Source organism: Telmatherina bonti, assembly GCF_933228915.1.
Source record: "Telmatherina bonti genome assembly, chromosome: 11".
Lineage (NCBI taxonomy): Eukaryota > Metazoa > Chordata > Actinopteri > Atheriniformes > Telmatherinidae > Telmatherina > Telmatherina bonti.
Genome location: NC_136629.1, coordinates 3,888,315 through 3,909,660, shown reverse-complemented (window position 1 = coordinate 3,909,660; position 21,346 = coordinate 3,888,315). Strand labels below are relative to the sequence as shown.

Below are 21,346 nucleotides of genomic sequence, written 5' to 3'. Positions count from 1 at the left end.
CCAGCCATTGGTAACTAGCATTAGTACGCTAGCATTATTACATATTATATTAGCATTAGAAATGCATGATGGTCTAACTTCACTTGTGCAAATCATCAGAAGGCTACTTTCTGTGTAGCACATAAAGTTTGATATCTGACTTGTGATGTGATGGGGTAAAGATATTTTAAATCAAGAGGTTAAACATCCTCAGCTTAGCGGAGAAATTATGTTATTTTTTACATTTATATGTTGGTTTTGTAAGTATTAGATTTACAAACAACACAGTTTAAAGAGATGATTTGGATTTACAGAGCCAAGTAGAAAATGTCTTGTTGAGCGAGTTTAACAATGAGAATACCCTGCAAAAGCAGTTAAATGTCAGATCTGCTGGAATACAACAGCAGAGCTCCTACATTAGTTGATTTTAACACTTCCTTCTACTGTTGACATTAGTCCAGATGGTAACTATATCAACACTGTGTGCAGGTGTGAGAAGAATACTGTCTTCACCTGGACGTTCCAAAACACCGACTGCAGAGATCGAGAGACATGTCTACAGAAATCCAGTCACACCTGCACACAAGGTAAGACAGACGGGAAGCTGCTGACCAGTTGTCACGGCCTCTTCCACTCAGTCTCACACATGCAGGCGCGCGACTACTGCCATGGCAGCACAAAGACGTTTGAGTTCAACACCTGGTTGGTTATCCGTACCGCTCACCCTGGACAGGTCACAGTCCATCACACTCACTCCCAGGGACAGTTCAGATGGACCATTTAACCCAACACGCATGAAGCCACAGCGGGAGATGCTCGCTGTTGAGGAGCAGCTTCTTGTGAATCACTGTGATAAACATCAACCTGGTTTTACCTGCTGCTCTGCAGCCGCCAGGAGACGACCACAGCTACAGGCCAGAGAACATCCGACTCCCTGCTGCTCCGCAGCCGCCAGGAGACGACCACAGCTACAGGCCAGAGAACATCCGACTCCCTGCTGCTCTGCAGCCGCCAGGAGACGACCACAGCTACAGGCCAGAGAACATCCGACTCCCTGCTGCTCCGCAGCCGCCAGGAGACGACCACAGCTACAGGCCAGAGAACATCCGACTCCCTGCTGCTCTGCAGCCTCCAGGAGACGACCACAGCTACAGGCCAGAGAACATCCGACTCCCTGCTGCTCTGCAGCCGCCAGGAGACGACCACAGCTACAGGCCAGAGAACATCCGACTCCCTGCTGCTCTGCAGCCTCCAGGAGACGACCACAGCTACAGGCCAGAGAACATCCGACTCCCTGCTGCTCTGCAGCCTCCAGGAGACGACCACAGCTACAGGCCAGAGAACATCCGACTCCCTGCTGCTCTGCAGCCGCCAGGAGACGACCACAGCTACAGGCCAGAGAACATCCGACTCCCTGCTGCTCTGCAGCCGCCAGGAGACGACCACAGCTACAGGCCAGAGAACATCCGACTCCCTGCTGCTCTGCAGCCGCCAGGAGACGACCACAGCTACAGGCCAGAGAACATCCGACTCCCTGCTGCTCTGCAGCCGCCAGGAGACGACCACAGCTACAGGCCAGAGAACATCCGACTCCCTGCTGCTCTGCAGCCGCCAGGAGACGACCACAGCTACAGGCCAGAGAACATCCGACTCCCTGCTGCTCCGCAGCCGCCAGGAGACGACCACAGCTACAGGCCAGAGAACATCCGACTCCCTGCTGCTCCGCAGCCGCCAGGAGACGACCACAGCTACAGGCCAGAGAACATCCGACTCCCTGCTGCTCCGCAGCCGCCAGGAGACGACCACAGCTACAGGCCAGAGAACATCCGACTCCCTGCTGCTCTGCAGCCTCCAGGAGACGACCACAGCTACAGGCCAGAGAACATCCGACTCCCTGCTGCTCTGCAGCCGCCAGGAGACGACCACAGCTACAGGCCAGAGAACATCCGACTCCCTGCTGCTCTGCAGCCGCCAGGAGACGACCACAGCTACAGGCCAGAGAACATCCGACTCCCTGCTGCTCTGCAGCCGCCAGGAGACGACCACAGCTACAGGCCAGAGAACATCCGACTCCCTGCTGCTCTGCAGCCTCCAGGAGACGACCACAGCTACAGGCCAGAGAACATCCGACTCCCTGCTGCTCTGCAGCCGCCGGGAGACGACCACAGCTACAGGCCAGAGAACATCCGACTCCCTGCTGCTCTGCAGCCTCCAGGAGACGACCACAGCTACAGGCCAGAGAACATCCGACTCCCTGCTGCTCTGCAGCCGCCGGGAGACGACCACAGCTACAGGCCAGAGAACATCCGACTCCCTGCTGCTCTGCAGCCTCCAGGAGACGACCACAGCTACAGGCCAGAGAACATCCGACTCCCTGCTGCTCTGCAGCCGCCAGGAGACGACCACAGCTACAGGCCAGAGAACATCCGACTCCCTGCTGCTCTGCAGCCGCCAGGAGACGACCACAGCTACAGGCCAGAGAACATCCGACTCCCTGCTGCTCTGCAGCCGCCAGGAGACGACCACAGCTACAGGCCAGAGAACATCCGACTCCCTGCTGCTCCGCAGCCGCCAGGAGACGACCACAGCTACAGGCCAGAGAACATCCGACTCCCTGCTGCTCTGCAGCCTCCAGGAGACGACCACAGCTACAGGCCAGAGAACATCCGACTCCCTGCTGCTCTGCAGCCTCCAGGAGACGACCACAGCTACAGGCCAGAGAACATCCGACTCCCTGCTGCTCTGCAGCCGCCAGGAGACGACCACAGCTACAGGCCAGAGAACATCCGACTCCCTGCTGCTCTGCAGCCGCCAGGAGACGACCACAGCTACAGGCCAGAGAACATCCGACTCCCTGCTGCTCCGCAGCCTCCAGGAGACGACCACAGCTACAGGCCAGAGAACATCCGACTCCCTGCTGCTCCGCAGCCTCCAGGAGACGACCACAGCTACAGGCCAGAGAACATCCGACTCCCTGCTGCTCTGCAGCCGCCAGGAGACGACCACAGCTACAGGCCAGAGAACATCCGACTCCCTGCTGCTCTGCAGCCGCCGGGAGACGACCACAGCTACAGGCCAGAGAACATCCGACTCCCTGCTGCTCTGCAGCCTCCAGGAGACGACCACAGCTACAGGCCAGAGAACATCCGACTCCCTGCTGCTCTGCAGCCGCCGGGAGACGACCACAGCTACAGGCCAGAGAACATCCGACTCCCTGCTGCTCTGCAGCCGCCAGGAGACGACCACAGCTACAGGCCAGAGAACATCCGACTCCCTGCTGCTCCGCAGCCGCCGGGAGACGACCACAGCTACAGGCCAGAGAACATCCGACTCCCTGCTGCTCTGCAGCCGCCAGGAGACGACCACAGCTACAGGCCAGAGAACATCCGACTCCCTGCTGCTCTGCAGCCGCCAGGAGACGACCACAGCTACAGGCCAGAGAACATCCGACTCCCTGCTGCTCTGCAGCCGCCAGGAGACGACCACAGCTACAGGCCAGAGAACATCCGACTCCCTGCTGCTCTGCAGCCGCCAGGAGACGACCACAGCTACAGGCCAGAGAACATCCGACTCCCTGCTGCTCTGCAGCCGCCAGGAGACGACCACAGCTACAGGCCAGAGAACATCCGACTCCCTGCTGCTCTGCAGCCGCCAGGAGACGACCACAGCTACAGGCCAGAGAACATCCGACTCCCTGCTGCTCCGCAGCCTCCAGGAGACGACCACAGCTACAGGCCAGAGAACATCCGACTCCCTGCTGCTCCGCAGCCGCCAGGAGACGACCACAGCTACAGGCCAGAGAACATCCGACTCCCTGCTGCTCTGCAGCCTCCAGGAGACGACCACAGCTACAGGCCAGAGAACATCCGACTCCCTGCTGCTCTGCAGCCGCCAGGAGACGACCACAGCTACAGGCCAGAGAACATCCGACTCCCTGCTGCTCTGCAGCCTCCAGGAGACGACCACAGCTACAGGCCAGAGAACATCCGACTCCCTGCTGCTCTGCAGCCTCCAGGAGACGACCACAGCTACAGGCCAGAGAACATCCGACTCCCTGCTGCTCCGCAGCCTCCAGGAGACGACCACAGCTACAGGCCAGAGAACATCCGACTCCCTGCTGCTCCGCAGCCTCCAGGAGACGACCACAGCTACAGGCCAGAGAACATCCGACTCCCTGCTGCTCTGCAGCCGCCAGGAGACGACCACAGCTACAGGCCAGAGAACATCCGACTCCCTGCTGCTCTGCAGCCTCCAGGAGACGACCACAGCTACAGGCCAGAGAACATCCGACTCCCTGCTGCTCTGCAGCCGCCAGGAGACGACCACAGCTACAGGCCAGAGAACATCCGACTCCCTGCTGCTCTGCAGCCGCCGGGAGACGACCACAGCTACAGGCCAGAGAACATCCGACTCCCTGCTGCTCTGCAGCCGCCAGGAGACGACCACAGCTACAGGCCAGAGAACATCCGACTCCCTGCTGCTCCGCAGCCGCCAGGAGACGACCACAGCTACAGGCCAGAGAACATCCGACTCCCTGCTGCTCTGCAGCCGCCAGGAGACGACCACAGCTACAGGCCAGAGAACATCCGACTCCCTGCTGCTCTGCAGCCGCCAGGAGACGACCACAGCTACAGGCCAGAGAACATCCGACTCCCTGCTGCTCCGCAGCCGCCAGGAGACGACCACAGCTACAGGCCAGAGAACATCCGACTCCCTGCTGCTCTGCAGCCGCCAGGAGACGACCACAGCTACAGGCCAGAGAACATCCGACTCCCTGCTGCTCTGCAGCCGCCAGGAGACGACCACAGCTACAGGCCAGAGAACATCCGACTCCCTGCTGCTCTGCAGCCGCCAGGAGACGACCACAGCTACAGGCCAGAGAACATCCGACTCCCTGCTGCTCTGCAGCCGCCAGGAGACGACCACAGCTACAGGCCAGAGAACATCCGACTCCCTGCTGCTCTGCAGCCGCCAGGAGACGACCACAGCTACAGGCCAGAGAACATCCGACTCCCTGCTGCTCTGCAGCCTCCAGGAGACGACCACAGCTACAGGCCAGAGAACATCCGACTCCCTGCTGCTCTGCAGCCTCCAGGAGACGACCACAGCTACAGGCCAGAGAACATCCGACTCCCTGCTGCTCCGCAGCCGCCAGGAGACGACCACAGCTACAGGCCAGAGAACATCCGACTCCCTGCTGCTCTGCAGCCTCCAGGAGACGACCACAGCTACAGGCCAGAGAACATCCGACTCCCTGCTGCTCTGCAGCCGCCAGGAGACGACCACAGCTACAGGCCAGAGAACATCCGACTCCCTGCTGCTCCGCAGCCGCCAGGAGACGACCACAGCTACAGGCCAGAGAACATCCGACTCCCTGCTGCTCTGCAGCCGCCAGGAGACGACCACAGCTACAGGCCAGAGAACATCCGACTCCCTGCTGCTCTGCAGCCGCCAGGAGACGACCACAGCTACAGGCCAGAGAACATCCGACTCCCTGCTGCTCTGCAGCCGCCAGGAGACGACCACAGCTACAGGCCAGAGAACATCCGACTCCCTGCTGCTCCGCAGCCGCCAGGAGACGACCACAGCTACAGGCCAGAGAACATCCGACTCCCTGCTGCTCTGCAGCCTCCAGGAGACGACCACAGCTACAGGCCAGAGAACATCCGACTCCCTGCTGCTCTGCAGCCTCCAGGAGACGACCACAGCTACAGGCCAGAGAACATCCGACTCCCTGCTGCTCCGCAGCCTCCAGGAGACGACCACAGCTACAGGCCAGAGAACATCCGACTCCCTGCTGCTCCGCAGCCGCCAGGAGACGACCACAGCTACAGGCCAGAGAACATCCGACTCCCTGCTGCTCTGCAGCCGCCAGGAGACGACCACAGCTACAGGCCAGAGAACATCCGACTCCCTGCTGCTCGCAGTCTGACAGGAACCGTCATCAGATCGCTACAGACCAGCACGTCCAGCAGCTGTGTGTCTCACACACTTCGGTCACGCTGCTGGAGATCAAGATTTCCACATTTTATGTTTTGTTGCTTGTTTTGTTTTTTCTGTGTTTTGTTTACTCTTCATTTTTCTCCATCTTTTCTTCTGAAGGACCCCTCTGTGTCCCCACCTCCTCTCAGAGACTCAGACTCCTCTTCTTCCCTCTTCCTCCATCGCCCCAGCACCTCCTCCTTGCACCTCCCCTCCTCCTTCACAGCAGATCACCCTTTCCAGCAGCTCCACCCCCCCGGCCCCTCCGCTCCTCCTCAGCCCCCGGGATTAGGGCTCTCCTCCTGGGGACACTCAGGTAATCTGCAGACTCCTCTCTGCTCCTCCTCCAGTTTATTCGCCATCTGGACGGTTTCTAGACTGCAGGTGGAGGTGCTGAATGATCCTGATCACAGATCAATCACATTATTGAAACGCGGTGAAACCGAACTAAAGATCACTTTTAGAAATGTTGAAACATGTCGCTGATGGATCCTCACAGACCGCTGGTTTCTCATTATTCTCCTCCTCCTCCTCCTCTCTCCTCCTCCTCCTCCTCCTCCTCCTCAGGTCCCCGCCTCCAGCAGCCGGTTCTGGTTGGTTCTGACCAGAGTCCGCCTCTCTCGGATCACAACCTTCAAGCTGTTGTGATGAAATATGGGACTCTTCCTCGGGCTCCTCGCCAAGCCCCGCCTCCTTCTCCCACCACCTCCTTCTCCTCCCTCCACAGAGCCAGAACTGGTCCGGCTCCTCCATCAGGTCTACAGAATCTCTACGCCACCCTGGTGCACCCTCGCCACTCTGCCACCAACGGCACGCCACGCCAGCTGCTTGGTAACGTAGACAGACGCTCCGCCCACGCTACGAGCTCCGCCCACGCTACGAGCTCCGCCTACATCAGGGGGTCCAGTGATGCCCCCCCCCAGCCTCTGCGCCTGGACGTCCCCCCTGACAGCGACTGGCGCCATGATGCCGACTTCAGGGCGGTCCAGCCCAGCTCTTCCTGGGACCTCCGCTCTGCTCTCCACCACCAGCACCTCCATCGGACCAGCAGGGGCCCCAGCAGGGGCCTCAGCAGGGGCCTCAGCAGGGACCTCAGCAGGGGCCTCATCAGCAGGGACCCCAGCAGGGACCTCATCAGCAGGGACCCCAGCAGGGACCTCATCAGCAGGGACCTCATCAGCAGGGACCTCATCAGCAGGGACCCCAGCAGGGACCCCAGCAGGGACCTCAGCAGGGACCTCAGCAGGGACCCCAGCAGGGACCCCAGCAGGGACCTCAGCAGGGACCCCAGCAGGGACCTCAGCAGGGACCTCAGCAGGGACCCCAGCAGGGACCTCATCAGCAGGGACCCCAGCAGGGACCTCAGCAGGGACCTCAGCAGGGACATCAGCAGGGACATCAGCAGGGACCTCAGCAGGGACCTCAGCAGGGACCTCAGCAGGGACCCCAGCAGGGACCTCATCAGCAGGGACCCCAGCAGGGACCCCAGCAGGGACCTCATCAGCAGGGACCCCAGCAGGGACCCCAGCAGGGACCTCATCAGCAGGGACCCCAGCAGGGGCCCCAGCAGGGACCCCAGCAGGGACCCCAGCAGGGACCTCATCAGCAGGGACCCCAGCAGGGACCCCAGCAGGGACCCCAGCAGGGACCTCAGCAGGGGCCTCAGCAGGGGCCCCCTGCTCTGCTCGCTGTGCCAGCAGCTTGCTGCCAGGCTGCCGGGCCCCTACTGCCCCTCCTGCGGTGACTACACGGCCCGGTTTCGGCCGACTAACCCACAGTGAGATTTCTGGTCCGGATGGCTCAGATGGATCTGCAGAGTCTGGACCAGGTCCCACCGAGGCGGGACCCAGCTTCAGTTCCAGGATCAGCTGACAGGATCTGGATGAACCATTCCATCCTTTACTGATGGATGTGAAGAGCTCTGCTTCTTGCAGCTTCATCTTCACTGAAACGGTTAAATCAACCTTCATCTTCATCAGTTCCGGCGTCAAGACAGAGAACATCTGCAGAAGTTGTGGATCAGAACGTGTTTTAGTGTCAAACCAAATGAATCTTCAGATAACGATTGATGGACCTTCTGCCCAGATGTCATCGTGCAGATGTTTCCTCAGCGGCTGAAGGCGAACATCTGGACCAGCTCTGTCTTTAGCTCCGCCCCCTGGCTGCTCTGATTGGTTGTGGATGTCCTTTAAGGGGAGACTGAAGGTACCGGATGGATCAGCTACTTCGATGGTTTCTCAGTCATCAGAAACAGAAGATCATGAACTGATCCAGATCCAAGTCTGGATCTGCTGGTTCTGGAGGATTTGCTGCTTTTCAGTGTTCTGATTATTTCTGAAGGTTTTGTTCAGAAACTTTATGAAAACATGGCTTCCCTCCAAACACAAAGAGCCTTGTTCTGCTTCAGTTCTGGTCCTGGTTCTGGATCAGATGGTGGTCTGCTTTATCACACAGCTCTATCAGAGGAAAGGAAGGGGAGCCTGGACTGATGTTTGTTCACATGGAGTCGAACCACCGGTTCTGTTGACTGGATCCCAGTCCAGATGTGAGCCAGGTCCCTCTGTCCTACGGAAAGCCACGAGTGCCATCTTTCTTTTTCATGAGATACTCATTAAAACATTTCATTCGCAACGTTCTCCAAGGTTTTTCTGCCTGGTAACAGAGTTCTCCGACCAATGAGGTGATGTGATTGGTAAAACCGACCAATCACGTCACCTGCTTCAGTTAGAACTGGTTCAATCACTTTCTGATAATTCCGATCCTCTGTTTCTCATCACCCTCAGTCTGATTCCTCCACTTTGTTCTTCTTCTGCTGTTCTGTGGGAGCAACACCAGGACCAGTGACGTGTCGGGTTCTGCTCTTCACCGGCCAACAGGAGGAAAACCTGCAGATATACGCCGTAGAAGTGTTGGGCTTGTGAAGGGGGTCCGGTTTTTGTGCAGCTGAATGAAGGAGAAGCGACTTCCTGTCTGCTCTGATTGGTTCCTTTCTGCAGCTGCGTAGATAAACTCTTTGCTTCTAGCCTGGATAAACCCGGCCTTCTGCTCATAGGCAAGTTTAGATTAAAGCTTTTGTTTTTCAGAGCTGCAGCTAATATTTAGCATGATGTTACTGCTGGAAGCCCTTTCCCGTGCACGGAAATGGAAAATATGGACAAAGGAACTTGTGATTGATAACTCTAAAGTCATAATTATGAGACTTATACTTTCAGTCATGATAATGGGAAAAAAAAATTGTTAGATTGTATAGTTAGGTTGGAAATCATACTTAAATTTTATCATAGACTATTATTTTTTACTAACAACCAAATCTCATTTTATTTTATAATTATTGCATTTTGTCTCACAGTTGTACCTTTTTATAAAACAATTATGACTTTAAAGCTCATAAATGAGTAAGTTTGTGAATATTTTTCACTGGAATGGCGTGACTGGGCTTCCGTAGTCCAGCCTCCACGTCGTGTATTTTTACTGTAAAGAGGACGTGTGGATGTTATTAACCTCGAAATGATTTAGTGAACTTCACAAGTGTTGAAGTAGATATTTCTTTGGCTTCTCGCTGATTTCACTCAACGGTTCTGCCGTCGGCTTCGAGAGAAGCTCTGGAGTTTTCAGGCTCTTGTAAGGTGAAACCAACCTGGCCCAGTTCGGTCCAGGTTGGTTTCAGCTCAGATGTGGGGCAGAAACGATGCAAGAAGAAAAGTTATTTTTTCATCTCATTCTGGTTTTTTGGCTTTTTGCTTTGCCAGATTGTATTTTGTTGAGTTTTGGTAATTTTGATGCTTATTTTTACACAGTAGACTTAACAGAGATAATTAAAATGTTTAATGGGAAAATGTGTCTGTTTGTCTCATTTCTGTTAAATTTGTGTAATTTCTTCAGTCTAACATGACATCATGCAAACACAGCCATGCCATATGTGCAATCAAAGTCAAAACAACGGCAGTGTGTGAACAGTTCTGTCGCATCGCTGAAACTTTTACATTTTTAAATAGGGGGATAAATGAAACTGCAACATCTGGCTCCACCACATCCACCGTCATCCACCTTAAACATGTGGAGATGCTTGTCAACATCACAAAGCTAATGTTAGCATCTATGTTCCCAGCTAGCTTAGCATCACAGCAGTATGAAGGTTAGCTTGTTGCTACATTTGTGCTCCATCAGACTGGTTCCACAGAATGTGTTCATAAGAAGGACGAGACATTTACTGACATTTCCACAATTCGGTTATCTGGGACCAAACTGATCAGGCTTGCTGTAAACACCATGTTGACGATAAACTGGGACTGAACTGGGATGTAAACGCCATAATGACGATAAACTGGGACTGAACTGGGATGTAAACGCCATGTTGACGATAAACTGGGACTGAACTGGGATGTAAACGCCATAATGACGATAAACTGGGACTGAACTGGGATGTAAACGCCATAATGACGATAAACTGGGACTGAACTGGGATGTAAACACCATAATGACGATAAACTGGGACTGAACTGGGATGTAAACGCCATAATGACGATAAACTGGGACTGAACTGGGATGTAAACGCCATAATGACGATAAACTGGGACTGAACTGGGATGTAAACGCCATAATGACGATAAACTGGGACTGAACTGGGATGTAAACGCCATGTTGACGATAAACTGGGACTGAACTGGGATGTAAACGCCATAATGACGATAAACTGGGACTGAACTGGGATGTAAACGCCATGTTGACGATAAACTGGGACTGAACTGGGATGTAAACGCCATAATGACGATAAACTGGGACTGAACTGGGATGTAAACGCCATAATGACGATAAACTGGGACTGAACTGGGATGTAAACACCATGTTGACGATAAACTGGGACTGAACTGGGATGTAAACGCCATAATGACGATAAACTGGGACTGAACTGGGATGTAAACGCCATGTTGACGATAAACTGGGACTGAACTGGGATGTAAACGCCATAATGACGATAAACTGGGATGTAAACGCCATAATGACGATAAACTGGGATGTAAACGCCATAATGACGATAAACTGGGATGTAAACGCCATAATGACGATAAACTGGGACTGAACTGGGATGTAAACGCCATAATGACGATAAACTGGGATGTAAACGCCATAATGATGATAAACTGGGATGTAAACGCCATAATGACGATAAACTGGGATGTAAACGCCATAATGACGATAAACTGGGATGTAAACGCCATAATGACGATAAACTGGGACTGAACTGGGATGTAAACGCCATAATGACGATAAACTGGGACTGAACTGGGATGTAAACGCCATAATGACGATAAACTGGGACTGAACTGGGATGTAAACGCCATAATGACGATAAACTGGGACTGAACTGGGATGTAAACGCCATGTTGACGATAAACTGGGACTGAACTGGGATGTAAACGCCATAATGACGATAAACTGGGACTGAACTGGGATGTAAACGCCATAATGACGATAAACTGGGACTGAACTGGGATGTAAACGCCATGTTGACGATAAACTGGGACTGAACTGGGATGTAAACGCCATAATGACGATAAACTGGGACTGAACTGGGATGTAAACGCCATGTTGACGATAAACTGGGACTGAACTGGGATGTAAACGCCATAATGACGATAAACTGGGATGTAAACGCCATAATGACGATAAACTGGGATGTAAACGCCATAATGACGATAAACTGGGATGTAAACGCCATAATGACGATAAACTGGGACTGAACTGGGATGTAAACGCCATAATGACGATAAACTGGGATGTAAACGCCATAATGACGATAAACTGGGATGTAAACGCCATAATGACGATAAACTGGGATGTAAACGCCATAATGACGATAAACTGGGATGTAAACGCCATAATGACGATAAACTGGGACTGAACTGGGATGTAAACGCCATAATGACGATAAACTGGGACTGAACTGGGATGTAAACGCCATAATGACGATAAACTGGGACTGAACTGGGATGTAAACGCCATGTTGACGATAAACTGGGACTGAACTGGGATGTAAACGCCATAATGACGATAAACTGGGATGTAAACGCCATAATGACGATAAACTGGGACTGAACTGGGATGTAAACGCCATAATGACGATAAACTGGGACTGAACTGGGATGTAAACGCCATAATGACGATAAACTGGGATGTAAACGCCATAATGACGATAAACTGGGACTGAACTGGGATGTAAACGCCATAATGACGATAAACTGGGATGTAAACGCCATAATGACGATAAACTGGGATGTAAACGCCATAATGACGATAAACTGGGATGTAAACGCCATAATGACGATAAACTGGGACTGAACTGGGATGTAAACGCCATAATGACGATAAACTGGGATGTAAACGCCATAATGACTATAAACTGGGACTGAACTGGGATGTAAACGCCATAATGACGATAAACTGGGATGTAAACGCCATAATGATGATAAACTGGGACTGAACTGGGATGTAAACGCCATAATGACGATAAACTGGGATGTAAACGCCATAATGACGATAAACTGGGACTGAACTGGGATGTAAACGCCATAATGACGATAAACTGGGACTGAACTGGGATGTAAACGCCATAATGACGATAAACTGGGACTGAACTGGGATGTAAACGCCATAATGACGATAAACTGGGACTGAACTGGGATGTAAACGCCATAATGACGATAAACTGGGACTGAACTGGGATGTAAACGCCATAATGACGATAAACTGGGACTGAACTGGGATGTAAACGCCATAATGACGATAAACTGGGATGTAAACGCCATAATGACGATAAACTGGGACTGAACTGGGATGTAAACGCCATAATGACGATAAACTGGGACTGAACTGGGATGTAAACGCCATAATGACGATAAACTGGGACTGAACTGGGATGTAAACGCCATAATGACGATAAACTGGGACTGAACTGGGATGTAAACGCCATAATGACGATAAACTGGGACTGAACTGGGATGTAAACGCCATAATGATGATAAACTGGGACTGAACTGGGATCAGACCAAATGTAAATGTCAAAGTGGGACTTTTTACTGTCAGTTTTTACCCTTTATCATCCATGGTTTTATACAACCCCTGAGAATTTGCAGGCTTTTAACTTTTTAATACTGCTGTGGGTTTCATGTATGTTTGGTTTTAGTCTCAGGAATGTTTTTAATTGTGTGATTGCTAAAACCTGGTGGTGATATAGGACAGCTGACCCCAATCAGAACACCACACCCCCGAGTTCTCACTGGATAAAGACTCCTTAAAAGGACTGAATGGACAGAAGGAAGTGGGAGAACACAGCAAAGAGAGGCACAGGAGGAGCCAGAGCTGCAGCGCTGGTGGGATCGGGCGTATAAGAGACCATCCTAAAGACTACAGGCAGATGGTTCGAAACTGACCTGGGCCAAGAGGAAGTAAATGCAACGCCTGCTAACAGCTAAGTAAAGGGACGTGGAAAAGCTTGTGTGCACACCAAGAGCAAAACTACTCTCCTCTTCCACTTAAAAGCTGTTATCTGAGGCTCACTGTTCTTTTCCTCCACAGCGGCGTCAGGCGACGTGCAGCTCCAGACCTCATCTCTTGGCTCCATCTGGATCACCTGCTTGGTTTTCTTCAAGTTTTAGCCCCTGCTCAGGTCGGGCTAGAGGACTTTCTTTTTTTTTTTTTTTTTTTTTTTTTTTTTAGAAGGAAAAACTTTTTGTAAATAAGTGGCAAAACTCTGTCTGACTAGCTTTTTTTTTTTTTGCTGGTAGTTTAAAGAACTTTCACACTACTGTGTGATAAAGACCACAATGACAATAAACTGGGACTGAACTGGGATCAGACCTTTGGTAAACACCACAGTGACATGTACAAGTAGTCCCTAAACATACTTACCAAATGTTAGCTTAATACAAATTTAGTGCTAGCACAGAACCATATGAGTACTGCTATGTAGCGTCATGCTAACATCAGGTTGGCTTTACAGCAGCATTAGTACTTGCCCAGGGATAAAATCTCTTTTAGAAATGTGTAGTCACATCAGTACTTTTAAAGGAAACTACTTTACTTCTAACCTATGTAGTAACAGGGATAGCCCATCATGCACATCTGAACAATCGCTGACACATTATACAATTTCTTCAATGATGCTGCAGTCGTCTGTTTTACATGAACCGTTGGTTTTGAGCAGTACCAGGTACTGCAGACATTTTTAAAAGGCGCGGGTCTTCTGAGCAGAGATGAGTGTCTGTCTCTAGGAAACACGTCCGTGACTACCCCACACACAAGGGGGGCTGAGACCTGTGTAGATTTTGCACCTAAAAGACATATTTGCTGACTGTTGTATTTTCTATGTTTCATTTTGTAAATTGAATTAGATTTAGTGATGTGTGCGACATGCGTAGGCTTTTGTTAATTTATGAAAATGCAGAACAAAGAGTGCGTCTCATATTGGTTCAATCGGGGATGCAATGTTTACTTCAATTAAGACGATTCTGTATTTTATGGGATGAGTGGCAACCATAGACTGGATATAAAAAGATGAATGGAGCCTTCATGATGCCATAGGTTTCTGAACTGAATCTCAGTTGCTGGTTCCTACCTTCGCCATCTTTGCAGCGTCACACATGTCGTCTCTCCCGTAGAGCTGAGAGGGGGCTGTGGGGGTGGGGGATTAACATTGAGCAAATTCCGAGCTGCCTGGAGACCTAAAAAGTTACAAACGGACTCTGGTAAGTTTTGATGAAGAAAAACAGAATTAAATATTTTGTTACAACTAGCCTTCTCTGGTTGAAAGAGTTAATCACACTTTGAAAACTAGAATGTGGAAATATTTTACTGCCAACAACCCCAGACATCACATCGACTTCTTACAAGATTTGGTGAAAAGTGATAACCATAACTACCAAAGTATAAAAATAAGCCCCATGCAGGTGACTGATCAGACCGCCTCTCAAGTCTTGCGAAACCTGTATGCAGTGACCAATGCTAAAAAGATTCAATTCCAGAAGGAAGATCTGGTAAGAATATCAAAGCTGAGGAGTGTCTGATAAAAAACGAGCAGAGTTTTACGGATGAAAGGTTTTCGGTAACTGAATGGATTCCACACGGTGCGATTTAGTACAATGGAAAAACTGGCCTGAGAAATTCAACAGTTTGGTTAAAACCTCACACCTGACAAACGCCTAAAAAACTGTGTTGAGGTTCAGACATTCAACATTATGGATCTATTACATCTAGACGGATTTTACGTGACGCTGCCATCCAATGCTTGTAAGGACGTGTTTAGAGATAACATTAACTCTAGCTATATGGTTGATCTGGCAAAACCCATTAAGCTGAGCAGTGAGTGGCTCGTGGGTCTTTGCGAGATTGTCTACCCTCACACATAGAATCTCCATCCAGATGCAGCATTTTTCAAGCTCATGAAAGTGTCAGCGGATGAACGGATGGAGAAAGGTTCCTGAAAATCGCAAACGTCTGAGCGTAAAATTTAGTCGAGGAAGGTATTACGCTCGTCAGAAAGACCCCTTGGATCAAAATGGCCATGCTCTGAGAAAATATGTACCCGAAGCAAATGTGTCATACAGCAGGTGACAAAGTGCATAGATTTTAAAGCTGACAGTCACTATAAACCCGTGGCATACATGCTAGACTTAAAAGTAAATGAATGGTGGACTCTTTCCAATCGCTCTTCTCCTCACCCCAGCGACCGCAGAACGCAGATATATATAATTTTTTTGTCTACACAGATCTTATTCAGTATCAAGCAGCGAGGGACAGTCACTCATCGCTGCTAGCTGTGGTGAACGTTAGCGGAGAATATGGTGAGCATTAGATATAAAACAGTGCAAGCACAAGCTTGTGTGTCAGAAAGTTATATCATGGATCGAGATTAAAATGGATCAAGACAGACCTGTAAACTGTGTGTACAGTAAGAGCTGCACTTTAAACCGACCACATTAAATAAATGAGTCTAATGAGACTGAGACAGGATCCGCATCGTCTACGGAGCACCTGTGATGTACGGCAGAGGCGTAGGATCCATGTTGTCCAAACTGTTTTGTTTTGTTACCCCTCTGTTGAAAAAAGGTTTGGCCATAGACAAGCCTCATCTAAAATCTGCAGCAAAGACCAGAGCAACCAACGTGGTGAGCCAGACGATGAGGAAAATGATGAATCCCTCAAATCAGGAGGAGTCAGGCAGGATCATGGTCCTCTTGCACTCAAAGAAGCAGAGTTCCTGCCAAGAGAAATTCAGTCGGTGTGGGCAAAACCAACGGGAGGAAGGCCGCCCGTAGTGCAGACATATTTTATTACGCAGTGTTACGACCCAGACTCTGCTAGGGCAACTGAGCCGTACAAAAGAAAGACCTGTGGCCAGGTGTACATATGGACCAATGCAGATATATTGTCCAATGGGGGAAGACGAGGCAAGAACAGGCCAGAAATGGCCTCAAAATAGCCAAACCAAACACAAAACAAGCTCATAAAGCAGTTCTCCAAACAAAACACGACTGGATTTTACAGCCACAAACAAGAGAAGAACTGCGAAAAAGAACAAAACGAAAAAACAATGCAGCTCTGTCAAAGTCCTCCAGAAACACAACAGTTCAGAGTCACAACACAAGCTGAGGGCAGAGCACTACTGAGCCAGTGGTAGCCGTTAAATGAAGGACTCCTGGTGTATTTTAAGTCCTGGCGATTAGTGGAATCAGCTGAGCTCAGAGCGCCAATTATCCAGTGAGGAGGGTGGAGATGATCAGGTGACAGGAAGGACCAATCCCAGCCAGGAGGCAGCAACCAGAGCTGTGTTTGAGCAGGAATCCCAGCTGAAGGATCAGAGTTAGTTGGCTGAAAAGCAAAAAACAACAGGCAGTTTTTCCAAACTTTTAAAAAAATATTTTTTTTTTCTTTGCTTCAATTTAGTCATGGCTCTTTTACATCAAAAATCGTTGGAGTGCACCCTTGCTAAATTAGATTTATTCTCTGCTCCAATGACGTAGCTGTCTACAGGGGACAAAACCTAAACTTAAATTTAACCTCTTTCGGCCATTACTGACTTGGGGCTGATTGAGTTTTTACCCCTGGAGATGGGGAGAAATATCTAGATCTAAATAACATCTTATTACTTCTCCGGCTTAAGATTACGAACGTGGACCACGCCGATCTGGCCGCCGATGCTCATCAATTATGCTCTAAATACAATTTTCAGCCAATGCAATATGGTTCTCGGGGATAGATTGATGTCACAAAGCAGTGCCACACATCCTTACCTTATCCTTACCTAACGTTTCTGAGGACACGCTCAAGAGTCAGTTTTCAGGACAGCCACAGGCCAACAAATGTAGGTCGAAATCTCATTCACTCTGTTATATTCAAATAATAGCATAGTCATACAGTAAGCTTTTAAAATGTTGGGACAGTGACACAACTTGCTAAGCTTAGCCTTGTATTCTACTGAAATTAATTTGAAAATAAATTATCTTGAAGAAATAAGACAAACAGTTTTAATTTCATTTAATCTAGATCTTTTTTTTTCAAATCCACTGCTATAGTACATAGTGTACATAGTGTCAAGCATATGAAAGTGGTGCCACTGTCCCAACATTTACAGACCTAACTGTATGAATATGCAGTTATTAGAATAAAATATTTTGTCATAATGATTAAATGTTGCAAGTGACATTCTTTAATTCAGTTTCAGGAAAAAGTACAACCAAAATGCCCGAAAGTGTGAGAAATGGTATTCTCTTTGGGAGTTGCAAGTTAGGGGCAGAGTCGCTAGTGGAGCCTACCACTGATACTGTGCACATGACTCTTCCTGAAAAAATACTGTGTTTTTGACTAAAAGCATTCTGTCTTTCACAGGATCAGCTTTCCATTCGGACACCTAACTGGATGCAGATTCATCTTCTGTTTGTTCATTTTGTAGTCTGCAGAAAAATAAATCTATAGTTTCAAAAGGATTGTGTGCCAAACTGTTCTGGCACATCATCGTGACACTGACCACATTTTCTGTGTGATTATTGTAGAATAAATACAGCGCTGACAATTTGAAGTTACATCTTTTATTCTTTGTAACAATGATAGAAATCAACAGAACACAATTATATTATTTGAAAATCTTTTTAGGACTGTTATACAACTATTTATAATATTTATTTAGTGTTTATTTGAACTAGTCACAAAGCTACTTGTGTCAAACATCTATATTCCTGGAACGCAGGGTCTCTTCTGACGCCTGGCTGTCTTTCCACCAGTCTAGTGGTGAAGTCTGTAGTCCTCAAGGCTCATTTCCTGCAGAAGATTCTGAAGGAAAGGGAATAAAAGTGGTTAGACTAGTGGCTGTTTATGTAGGTTTTCTGCAGGCTGTACAACATGCAGTAACAGTGATAATATTTGAGGTAATCTCGTGAAAGAATTGCGTTTTAAGGAATGACCTACCAATAGCTACAAGAAACCAAAATGTCTAGAAATGTAGAACATGTTTCCCTTTATATTCCGTAAAACTGAGGTATTTTACGTTTAGATTATGGTTTCAGTACATGCATGTCAGGTTGGCAGGGAATAGAAATAGAAGCTTTAGCCGCAGGTAAGTGACGGAGGTAGTGAGGTTGAGACGGCGGAGTCCCACTAGGCAAACTTAAACTATTCATTCATTCATTTATTAATGTGTGCGTTTTGCCAAATTAATCTGAAATTAATTCGAACATTCTCCTAAGTAGGTAAATAGTGTCTTTTTAAGGTGCATTCTGGAGCACAACGGGGAGGATTTGGCCAGCCTGACGGACTTCATAGATCAGTGTTTGGACAGAGTTGTCATGGGGAAGCCGAAGCAAACATCGACCCCAGCCGCATCATCTCAGGCTAAAAGACAGCGGAACGAGGATTCATCCGGAGCCATTTCGTCGCCGGGGAACGACACGACCGATGTTCTTATTTCTATCAATAAAAAGCTCAGTAGTTTCGATGCGCGCCTGAGCCTGGTGGAGATTCTCTACAAAGAGTTTCAGGCCTTGTGGGAATCACTGGAATTCAGCCAGAAGCAAGTGGAAACACTGGCCAGAGAAAACGCGGTCCTCAGAGAGTCGGTTAAATCCCTCACCGAGGGATTGACCAGAGTCTCCGAGGAGAACAAGAAGATGAAGGAAGCGGTGCTGGATCTGCAAGCCAGAAGCATGAGGGACAACTTGGTGTTTGCAGGGATTCCAGAACAAGCAGATGAAGACCCCGAGACCACGGTTAAAAACTTCATCCAGACTCATCTAAAGCTCCCGGAAGAAACGGTGGGGAACATCGCCTTTCACCGAGTTCACCGTCTGGGCGGAAGGAAACCCGGAGCCGGCCGGCCACGGCCCATCGTAGCCAGGTTTGTTAACTACAAACAAAAGGAGCAGGTGAAGAGTCAGGGTCGTGAACTTCGGGGCCTTCATTATGCAGTTAATGACCAGTTTCCAAGAGAGATCCTGGATCGGCGGAGAGTCCTGTTCCCTATTAGGAGGAAATCCATCGCCGAAGGAGCTCGCGCTGTCATCGCTGTGGATAAATTATTTATCAATGGACAGTTGTACCGCGACCCAAACATCACTACGTGGCTCTACTGACTTGTTGGTATGTTCCTTAATAATCTTAAATCTTAAATAAGTTATGCCATATTTGTAATACTGTGGTTTCAAAATAATTATCAGTATTTTCTCCACCCGTCTCTGCTACACCGTTCTCGTCACGGATGTTTCTTTTACATTATTTTCTTCCTTTGGCACGGTCACTTTTTTCTCTTTTCTCTTTTCGTTGTTTGAACCCTTTCACTTTTATCAGTAATGTACTTCTCTATTTATATGTTTCATGGCGCACGCACAAGATTAAACATCGGACACAACGTTATGCATGATTCACACATACACTCACAGTTCAGTATGAGGAAAGCACACATAGAGACACTTAACGCGCAGATCCAGGTACCGCACACAGCTGACAGGCGCACAAGCAGCGGGTTACACACGCTGTGGTAATATGCACATAACCTCCATCTCTGCTGGTTTATGGATACACTGAGGTTTGTAATATGCAGATAGTCTTCGTTTTTGTTGGTTTATGGATACACTGAGGTTTGTCTCTTGGAATGTGCGTGGAGCTGGTACAAGAGAGAAGAGGTTAAAAATTCTTAATCAGATGCATGAAATGAAGGCAGACATCGTTCTCCTGCAGGAGACTCATTTATCTAATTCAACAATAAATCTTTTTAAAATTTGACATTGACCAAACAATCACAGATCCAGAAGGCAGATTTTTAATAGTTACATTATCAATTCAAAATGTTAAGTTAACTATTGCAAATGTTTATGGCCCAAATGTTGATGACTCCTCCTTTTTTCACTCCCTCTTTACTTCGCTCTATGATTACTTAGATAACACAATCATTGTAGCAGGGGACTTAAATGTTATTCTTGACAAATACAGTTCATCAGGGAAGCATCGAGGTTGGAAATCAGCTGAAACGGTTAAACAGTACATGAAGGATTTTGGTCTTTGCGATGCATGGCGTTCTCATCACCCGACACAGAGAGAATACACTTTCTTCTCTTCAGTTCACCATACCTATTCTAGACTAGATTACTTCCTAATCAGCAGTTCACTCATGAGGGACATATCAGAGATAAAGATCCATCCCATAATCATCAGTGATCATGCACCTGTATCATTAACCCTTAGAAGTAAAAACTGTAAGCCAGCCACTAGAAACTGGAGATTTAATACATCATTACTTACAGATTCTGAGTTTATCAGTTACTTTAAAAGAGAATGTTCCTCATATCTAGAAAACAATAACAGACCAGAAACTTCAGCGTGTGTTCTGTGGGAAGCAGGAAAAGCAGTAATGAGAGGGAAAATAATATCCTTCTCTTCCCATAAGAAAAAGAAGGAAACTTTGAGAACATCAGAATTAGAACTCAGAATTAAATCACTAGAGGAAGCTTACCATGTCTCCCCAGAAGAACACACACTGAATGATATTAGAAAAGCCAAATTAGAACTTAATGAAATAATAGATAAAAGAACACAATTCATGGTGCAAAGACTTCGATTGGACAATTTTGAACATGGTAACAAATCTAGAAAAGCTCCGTGACGGGTGGCCGTGCCGCTGCGGGGTGGGCTGGGTGCGGGTCCTGGGCTCCGGTGCCTGGGGCTGTCCTCTGCCTTTCCGGGGTGGAGGGTCGACCTCCGCTGGGGGGGCGGGGGGCTGATCTGCCGCTGCGGTGGGGGGCAGGTCCGTGCCCTGGTGCCCGGCAGAGGGGCCGGGACCAAGATAGTTGAGGATTGGGTGTGCCTGTATGTGTATGGGGGAGTGTAGTGGAACATGAATGTA

General features: G+C 49.1%; 1 protein-coding gene across 1 annotated transcript in view; it reads left to right on the top strand.

Moving 5' to 3' along the window:
- LOC306762789 (uncharacterized protein) overlaps nucleotides 1-21,346 on the top strand; it is a gene marked incomplete at both ends in the record, with an annotated part of 69,104 nt that overhangs the window by 47,151 nt on the left and 607 nt on the right. Inside the window, 5 exons of the mRNA XM_079249400.1 lie at nucleotides 469-566; nucleotides 6,082-6,277; nucleotides 6,529-7,738; nucleotides 18,722-19,130; nucleotides 19,236-19,514. Coding sequence (XP_079105526.1) covers nucleotides 469-566; nucleotides 6,082-6,277; nucleotides 6,529-7,738; nucleotides 18,722-19,130; nucleotides 19,236-19,514 — 2,192 coding nt within the window. The remainder of the gene's footprint in view (nucleotides 1-468; nucleotides 567-6,081; nucleotides 6,278-6,528; nucleotides 7,739-18,721; nucleotides 19,131-19,235; nucleotides 19,515-21,346) is intronic.